This window comes from Folsomia candida, unplaced genomic scaffold (genome assembly GCF_002217175.1).
Source record: "Folsomia candida strain VU population unplaced genomic scaffold, ASM221717v1 Fcan01_Sc010, whole genome shotgun sequence".
NCBI classification, from domain to species: Eukaryota; Metazoa; Arthropoda; class Collembola; order Entomobryomorpha; family Isotomidae; genus Folsomia; species Folsomia candida.
The window spans coordinates 5,215,868-5,225,156 of record NW_019091202.1 but is presented as its reverse complement, the minus strand read 5'-3'; the positions used below and the strand labels follow the sequence as shown (position 1 = coordinate 5,225,156).

Genomic DNA, 9,289 nt, shown 5'->3' with positions numbered 1-9,289 from the left:
TAGGTAAATTTCCTTACCAACATAAATTTCTAAAGTTAGTTAATTTAACATGCCAAACACTATAATCCGAATATCAATTTGGAATTGCAGGACAGATTTATGACTTGTTTGGCAAATAACATTTACATAATTTCATCAACCAAGCACAAAATCTTGCACGTCGACTCCTTTTTAAAATTGCTGCGAACGGTTTGCGCTGCGATGAAATTTCGTATTCGTCTTCAATGTAAAACAGGATTATGGGACCCATGCAAACCTTTTTCATTGAGGAAGACATGGGTAACAAAATCTGGAAGAATATACCTCTAACAGAAGAAATTAGTGGTTGTGCACAGTGTGCACGACACACAATATTATTGAAGATAAAATCTTCAAACCAATATCCAAACCTTACCGCTTTGCGCTAAGATTGCGAAGAAAGCAGCCCCATTACGTGATTTTGGGTGATGCGAGCGTAGCGAGAGATTGGAAGGAGAAAACTGAACAAAGAGAATTGTTTACGTATATGCTTGGGCAAACTGTAGTAGATGTAAATTCATTCAGTCCTGTGAAGTATAAATATATATCGATCTAATAAAGTATGAAAGCTCACTGATCTTCACAACAGAGTGTATTACTTAATTAATTCATTGTAGTATATGTAAGTTGTAGCCTCAGAGTATGCACAACATATTATAATTTATATAACAACGTATGCATATACATACATATGTATGTATGCATATATGTACATGTACATAAATTAAGTAATTTTATTGATATGTAAGCATGTTCTTCTATTTTATGTATGGGTGTATGACATGTAAATAAATACTACATACTTCAATAGCAATTGGACGTGGAAAATAGGGGTCATTCGTTATTTAACCATATTACATGAATCGTATTTTATATGGTTATGATTATCAGAGGATAAAATACGGGCGTGTTTACATGAGTTCGAATTTCATGTATTGCAAATTCGAGGAAAAAGATTTTCATGGAATCGTCAATTTCTAATTTCATGAGATTTAACTGAACAATATGTTCAGTTACCTAACTGAAATCATATTACATATGGATATGTATACATAATGTAGATAATTGTGTGGCGCAGTGTAAAAACAAATAACCTTTCCAATTTGCATTTCTAAATAAAAACGAAAAGTATAAGTACGTATGTAAGTTCGAATGTTGTAATACAATTTATTGAAAATTTCCATATTAACTTTCCTCATTTGTATACCCATGCTCTTGACAAACGTTTGAAATTTGTACATAGTACATAAATACTTTGAAATTTTAAAAATTTCGACTTATGTACCTTTACCTATCTACATACATACATACATGGCTTTAATGATTCGTTAAATATTTAGTGTAAAGTCATCCATACTTTCCGGTAAGCCAGACATATCTGTTCACACTAAAACTGTGAACTTGACAGTTATTCATTCCCTTTCATATATACAACTTCCCCGCGAGGGGCATTGCATAAAGGGGGTCATCAATTTCAGCGATAAGGATTATAGATCCGTCCCCATAACCAGATGCATAGTTATAATACAAGATATGCCAACTGGAGACAAATTCTCAATAATTTTATCACGTTCCTTGTGTCACGTCCGTTACGAAACCTTGGCTTACTTTTAACACCAACACGATTGCTTCGTGTTGTGGACTCAGAATTTGACTTCATTCATATCACTCATGCATATATACATAGGCATTTAAGGAGTTAAATTGTACATAAATAAATAAATACGTTTATACGTGTGTATGCTGTTTATTCATAGCATTTTAATTGGACAGTTTAAGAATCAATTGACTCACGACCAGTGGTCGAGGAATCCGTGGGGCATACGGGGTCGCATAATATTGTAGAATAGGGAAGGGTGAGGGGTTTATATAACATGGACAGATGATGTGGAGTCGGATAATCGTGGGGATACCCTCTGTCCCCACGCATCCGCGGCCATTGCTCTCGACAAATTAAAAACAACATGTTTATGTAATACCCATCTTCCACTCGCATTTCCAATCATTCATTTCGCTTTGATTTATATTCGTCGAGTAGACCTTGCCCCTGCCACTCATTCGAATTTATGTATGCTTTTGCCAGATGTAAATTTTCCATGGGGGGCTGTGCTGGCAGGATGTGCCGCACATTTAGCTGATTAACATACATACTTCTAGAAAGGTGGGATACTCAGGCAGGTACTGATTTCTCGGGGGATAAAGTTGCTACCGCTTAATATAAAAATTACAGAGCTCCAGGAAGTTGCTACCGATCTGGTAAATCTTTTCCACAGAGCTATTTATTACTAAACGGTACCACTTTGGTAGAGTTGTATATAAATACCAGTGGTATTATACCACATGGCATTATCTTAATACTGGAGTTATCTTATATGTAAGTGTATCAATCTTGCCGTTAAGTTTACGCCCCGGTGAGATTAATATGCACGAAATACACATCTTTCCTGCACAACCCATCATTCATTTAACTCAATTAATTTTTATAACCTCACACGAATCTCAAGTCCAGTAGCGAACTGGTCCAGACCAGAAGAAGTGACAGAGTAATATTTGTTGTTAAGGAAATCCTTGCAAAATGAAATTGTGGATGAGAATCGTCTTCATTTTTATCGGCTTTTTCGAATCTCTGACCATAACGGGCATCATATTTGGATGGCCCGCCTTACTCCACGTATTTCAAATTGAGGGGATTTACTCACATTTGTGCCTAGAAGAAGATGCACAAAATGGGAATGGAACGGCACAAATTGCGGCCAACACATCCGTCACGACTGTTATTGTAAGAATTACGAGAATTAATATTGATGTAAAAATGCAAATACACGTGCACACTATTAGAAAACTTGTGTTAAATCATTACTGCCGGGAGAACATATTTGTCTACCGGCACTGGTAAAATAATATTGTGGTAATGAAAACTAACGAATCAGAAAAAAAAATCCGGTAGGAAGCGATAACCAAATCAATCCCAGTCCGTAGTATATACGACAATGTACGTACTTAGCTTTACCAGATTTTAACCGTGCATAAATATGAAAATTATGAATTTGGAAAAATGTGACAACATTTTGCTTACCACAGGGAATGCATATTTATATTAAGTAAATATTGAAATGATTAGGTGATTAAACAAAGATAATTTTTCCTTGCAAAATTTTAGCGATGTGCAAAACAAGACAATATGTACGGCCTATTGTACACAGTGATGATTGGCCTGTACGGAATACCCTCAGCACTCATCGGCTTCTCACTGGACTCTCTGGGGCTCAGATTCACGCGAATTTGTGGCAGGTAATTAATGTTTACATACCTTATGTCAAATTTATAATTTAGTAAAACTAATTAATGTTTTATTTATTTAGCACAATGATGATGGCTGGCTATGCATTCGTCGCTTATGCCACGCAAGGTGCAAACATTTGGTTATCCTCATGTCTTAAAATTAGTTGTCCAATTTGGTATTTAGACAATTAGTTCCAATTTTCTGAAGCCAAGTAAGCACTTACTATTATTTTTCAGACACACCTTGGACGGTTTGGCCGGGAATGTTGGCCATATCTCTTGGATCCAACGCACTCCGATTGTGCAGTCTTCAGTGCGGTAATGCCTGGCCGGAGAAGCGGGCGACCATCATGTTTTGCTATACATCCGCCCACGCTGCGTCTACCCTTGTCTTTCTAATGTTCCAGGTAACCAACAACAAACCTTATTCGTAAGGCAACAAAATAATACAATTAAAAAATATGTATCATAATTATTTTCCCATGGATTTGTTTACCATTTTAATGTTTACTTTAAAATGAAAACTTTGATATCAGTACGCCAACGCTGCAGGAGTTTCGTTATACTACACGGGTATCTTTATGACTGCCTTCTCCGGCCTCTCCTTCTTCGCATCATTCATCCTGCCGAAAATAAAAGTGGAAGAGAATAAGGCTTCTCCACCAAAGGATGACCCCGTGAAGGATATCGATCTCCAAATCTTACCTGTATCCGATACGGACAAGCAGGTTAATTCCGAACCCGAGAAGCCGAAGGTTATCCCGTTGTCCGAATCTGTGAAAACGATGTCATTCGCATTTCATAACATTTGGCTACTCAACATTTACATGACTCGGTTCTACATTACCAGCTTCAACACGTGGGCTTGGAAAACTACCAGCGATCCGAATCAAAGTATGGTGATATTTTTTTTATTTGACACATTTTCTACAGGAATGGAAACCTTGATGCACGTTATAGTAGGCATATTTTTTACATTATGCAAGCATGTTTCAGAAAGTTTCCGTATTTATCATACTGCAGAGCCTTATAGATTTGTTTGCATAATTTTTTATTTGATGCCGCTTTGATGTGTTAAATTCTTGTACATATACACATAAAAATATTGTAATTTTCTTTCTGGAATTTCTTTTCTAGTCGCCTTTTACAACTCGTTTACTGGACTTTGCCTACTAATCTCACCTTTCATCTCGCCGGTCGGAGGAATTATTACGGATTACTTGTTAAACAAGGCGAGTAAAAGTAAGTTGCTCAATGAACATATGTACATATGTATTTATGTACATAAGCTTCGACTTGTACAAAACAAGACACTAATCCCAATTTGTCAATTAACTTTCCTTGCAGAGAGTGATCCCGTGGAAAGATTAGCTAGTACTTTTCAAGCGCCCATATTTATTCTGACAACGACCACGTTTCTTATGTTTGCTGTCTACGTGTGCAAGGTGTCATACTCTTCGAACGCTGTTTACGCCTCGATTGTCCTCATTTCCATCGTGCGACCGGTTTCTGTCGCAAGTTTGTATTCATATGTTCGGATAAGGTATGTAGGCTTCCTGTATAATGCAATTAATAATCTTCACATTTATGTAGTTATAGCGCGATATTAAGTATCCTCTTAAAAATAATATTTCCATTTTGAAAAGTAAAATCACCCTCAATTTCATATTACGCAAGCTATAATAAACCCAGAATAAGACAACTATGATAGATCAAGAGTAAAGGCTACTCTGGATTTTATATAGTTTACTTAACATTGAACGAGTGTAATTCTTTTTGTAAATTTACTCACAATGAAATGGTGTGAAATGTGTTACCCTCCGATTTTGGTGAAATCGTAAAATTGTGTGGTCCAAGTCAAACAACCAACGTTTCTGCGATGACGCAGGTTCTGCAATGGTTCAAATATGTCAAAAATGGACAATTGTTTCCTTTTCTAGAACTATGAGGTGAAATATGCTTTTCCGTTTGGTAAAAATCTCCCATTTTGCAACCTTGAAATTTGAATTCAAGTTTTAACAGATTCCAAACATCGCACAAAATGTCTTAAGGGACTTTGTATTAACTTGGACGACACAATTTTAAAACTTCAACCAAATCGGAGGGTTACACTTGACACCATCGCACTGTCAGATGTTGAAAATTGCTTTGTCCATTTATAGATTTTACCCGGAGCATTTTAATCGTCTAACAGGGATTGCATTTACCATCATATCCATAGTCAGTCTCCTCCTGTATCCGCAGTACTTGTGGCTATTTTACGCGGACGAGTCATACGCATGGGTAATAAATAGACACATATTTTCATTAGCATGAATCCATGAAGTACATGGTTTTTTAATATTTCAGGCCAGCTACACATTCTGCTTCCTCATTCTCCTCACATTCAGCAGTCCGGGCCATTTATTAATTTCACGATTTCCAAGACGATTTGCGGCTCAAGAAATTAAAAACAGAAAATAAAATATATATGTGTCATTTCTTGCAAGCACCAATCTAAATTCGCCAATCATAAATAAAATGCTGAACAATAGCTCTATAAATCGTAAACTTACTATTTTCTTTATTATCCTCTGACTGATAAACATCCTTAATTTTATGCAAATTAACATATATGTACCTGCAGACCGTCCGATGATATGATCAAATACTATTTAAAATTGTTATTTTCTAATCATTATAATTAGTATAAGTGTTATTCAAACGAACAACATGTGTGTCAAGCTTGGTCCATCTTGTCATCACGCCCTACTCCCAGTCCGACTATTTGATTTGTCGGAACGTTATATTTTCATACATACGTAAAGCTTCGACAAGGCATTAAACCAATCTTTTTTTGGAGCAGAATACGATGGAGACGCAAAGTATGGAAATCACTTAAACCATGAGACTGGATGAAATCAATCATTTGTGCTTCCAAGGGTATCGTAGAAAGCCTAATCGTAGATCGCTACAAGAATGAAATAATAGGTCTACATAGTCGGATTTGTATTGCGGTATATTACTCAACTGTAAGTCACTACATCATTGTCAATAAAATCCTGACAATTCCCCTGGATAGTCCTCTAATGAAGAATAAGATGGACAGCTTGTTAATCTTAAATCGAGATTGGTCCCCAATTTGTAAAGGTTTGCAAGATTTTAGGAACCTTGACATATACTTTTTATCTTCCTTCTTCCATCCCAGTTGCTTCCACGATTTTAAGGTTTTAACGTTCTGAGCAAAATAGTACCCTCCAAACCCAAGAATAGTTCCCCACCATAAAAAGAACTCAATGATGTATAAAGAAATTAACAATATCGTTTTTCCATGCATATGTGATGAATGTTGTATAAGAATAGCTGATGGAAACATGATCAGCACATAAACCAACATGTGCAAGGGCAAGATCAGTTTTCCATAATAATCCATTTCGAAATAATGCAGAAGTTCAAAACACCTGTACTGGTGTGGCAAGTTGTCTCTTGACCGCAAGTTATATTTAGTTCGATTTTGTTTATATCCGCTCTTAGATCTTTGGACATTATAGGTGTACCGTAGAGTACATGAGTAAATATTGCTTGAAGATGTGTACTAAACAGGATAGATGATTGTGTAACCATTGTCCAGTATCCCAGTGATATTAGGGCCAGGATCACGTGTTGATTTTCTGGGACCAAAGATGAAAGATACATAGGAGAATGTGGAGCCGTGGCTACGTGTAATGCAAGTGCGATGGGAATGAGCATCATGAACAAATTAATCATCACCAGTATTATATCAAGCATTAATGCCGAAGTCCTTGTAAACGATTTTGGTATATTCCACTTCTCTATTAGGGTTAATCAGACAATACATGAAACATTCATAGTTATAAGAATCTCTAATGCTCAGTTAGAAATTTAAGGAGCGAGATTCTGTATTCCGTAATATAAAAGTATTCGTAGGCACAACTATGCTTACCGTAGTATCCCCTTAAATAGCTGAGTAACATGTTTAAAAGATCAGATGACTCCTGGGCTTGCAAGATGTTTAACATCATAGCCAGAGATGTAAAGCTTATATAACTGAAGAACACGACAACGTTGCTTACTTCTTCCATGGTACACGAACTTTTGCACCTGAGGCTTTGTATCGCTAAAAATACTGCGTGCAAGAAGTAAATTGTCAATGTGGAGCGGCTCTTCCAATGAAGAAATCTCGACCCGCTAACTTTGGTTGCTTGATTACCTGCGTCCCAGGTCAAGACAGTTATACCGAAGAACTTTCCAAGCCGAAAGTTGAGGCTAAGTAATTGAAAATATAGATTGGAAAACGGCTTCATATTGGTCGAATGTTTAGTACAAAGTAGAGATTTAACATATGACTTATATTTCCACAAATTCATTTTGACTATTATTCAAATGTATCGACCTTTGAACAGCTCCGTAGATATTAAATACGAGAAGTAAACCAGTACACTGAGTTTGAAACAATACCTTACAACGAGAGATTGCCTTACAAGATTGAAGTCAATGATCACAGTAGAGATATAATAATTAGCATAGCTTTGAATTGACACAGTCGCAACAAACAGCTTAACGCCCATGCCCACTCAGGAGTTCAAGCTGAAAGATGTAACAATCATTCATTATAAAACTGAATTATGTAGTAGCAAAATCAATGAATGAGTCTACATGAACACAACACTGAACCACGACATTTGAGTTTAAACTATTGAATATTACTGAATTCAATCTGGGCATCTAGAAATATATGCATGGGCAATAATTCCTTTTATATTGAAAATTCTCTACAGAAGCTTTTATAAACTTAACATGTCTTTTTCACTAGTTATTTAGTTTGCATTTTGATTTTTATTTTAATATTGGGAGTTATATAACGAAGTCAGCAGCCCGACGTGGAAACCTTGGCACAATAAAGGCTTTGTAATATTATCATCTAAAGTACCCGTTTAAAACTTATTACATATATGTACATGCATTAAATGTTGCTATGTCTGTCTTACATTTCATATTTTTATTAATGTTTATTGATTATTAGTATTCTTCTTAAAGTTAAATGTGTATATTCTTCGTTAAAAGTAAAATTTTGTTGCAAGAGTATTACTTCTTGATTAGCCTAATTAGATTACAAGAGCAAGGCAATGTCTGTCGTCTTTTAAGTTAACTTGAAGCCATTTGGCAAAAATGTATATGTAAGAAGTCGATTTATGTATGTACTAAGAATACGAACAATTGTGCATTTCGATATGTATTGACTGTTCATGTGTTATGAAGATACACATGTAAACATTACAGACTACAGATTACATGTGTATACTGTATATGTACATTTGTAGGTATGACTAGGAAACGACAGGCCAGGTAAATTAGTTATGTGGTATACATTAGGGTGTCCCAATATTGTAAAAAAAATCGCTTTTTCCGTTCACGATTTTTTCGCTCTTTTTGTAAACCGCACTGCGCATGCGATTCCGATCTTTTTTCCGCTTTTTCTGCTCAAAAATAAAATCTACTTTAAGATGATTTTTTCGCTCTTTTTACTACTTTGAGTGAAAAATCAGTCTCTCAGAGACATGTTTAAGGGGACATCATCCGATTTTGATGCCCTATGGAATAATTTCAATAAAATGTGAGTGTATGGAAAGTGAAGGAGGATTTTACTCCATGGCCCCACCTGCGCCCGCCACACCCCCTGAAAAGCATTGCAACCACTAAAACCACCGCATTCAAACCTTTGCCAAAAATCCTATTTTCATCCCATTTTGGTAATTTTTGGATTTACATGATCTTAGATAGTTGTTTTATCATATCCAACATGAAGCAAATTTTAAATTTTAAAAGAAACTCCAAAGTTTCCTACCACCCAAAATAGGGACAAAGACTTATTACCTAGTCTAAACACCTAAAATAGGGATGCATCATAAAATTATGCAAGAAATGTGACAACCAACTGCGTGAAATGAAAAAGCCGTGATCTTTGACAGTTTTAACATTCATCTCAAAT

The 9,289-nt window shown here is 35.8% G+C and overlaps 1 protein-coding gene across 1 annotated transcript; it reads left to right on the top strand.

Annotated features, from left to right (window-relative positions):
- The first annotated feature begins 2,530 nt into the window (after window positions 1-2,530).
- On the top strand, window positions 2,531-5,850 carry LOC110854561 (solute carrier family 43 member 3). The gene is made up of 9 exons (XM_022103003.2): window positions 2,531-2,797; window positions 3,179-3,309; window positions 3,381-3,427; window positions 3,538-3,707; window positions 3,837-4,194; window positions 4,438-4,542; window positions 4,648-4,843; window positions 5,463-5,583; window positions 5,650-5,850. The coding sequence occupies exons 1-9, from the start codon at window positions 2,594-2,596 to the stop codon at window positions 5,761-5,763; spliced, it is 1,446 nt and encodes a 481-aa protein (XP_021958695.1). The 5' UTR covers window positions 2,531-2,593; the 3' UTR covers window positions 5,764-5,850.
- The last annotated feature ends 3,439 nt before the right edge of the window (window positions 5,851-9,289 follow it).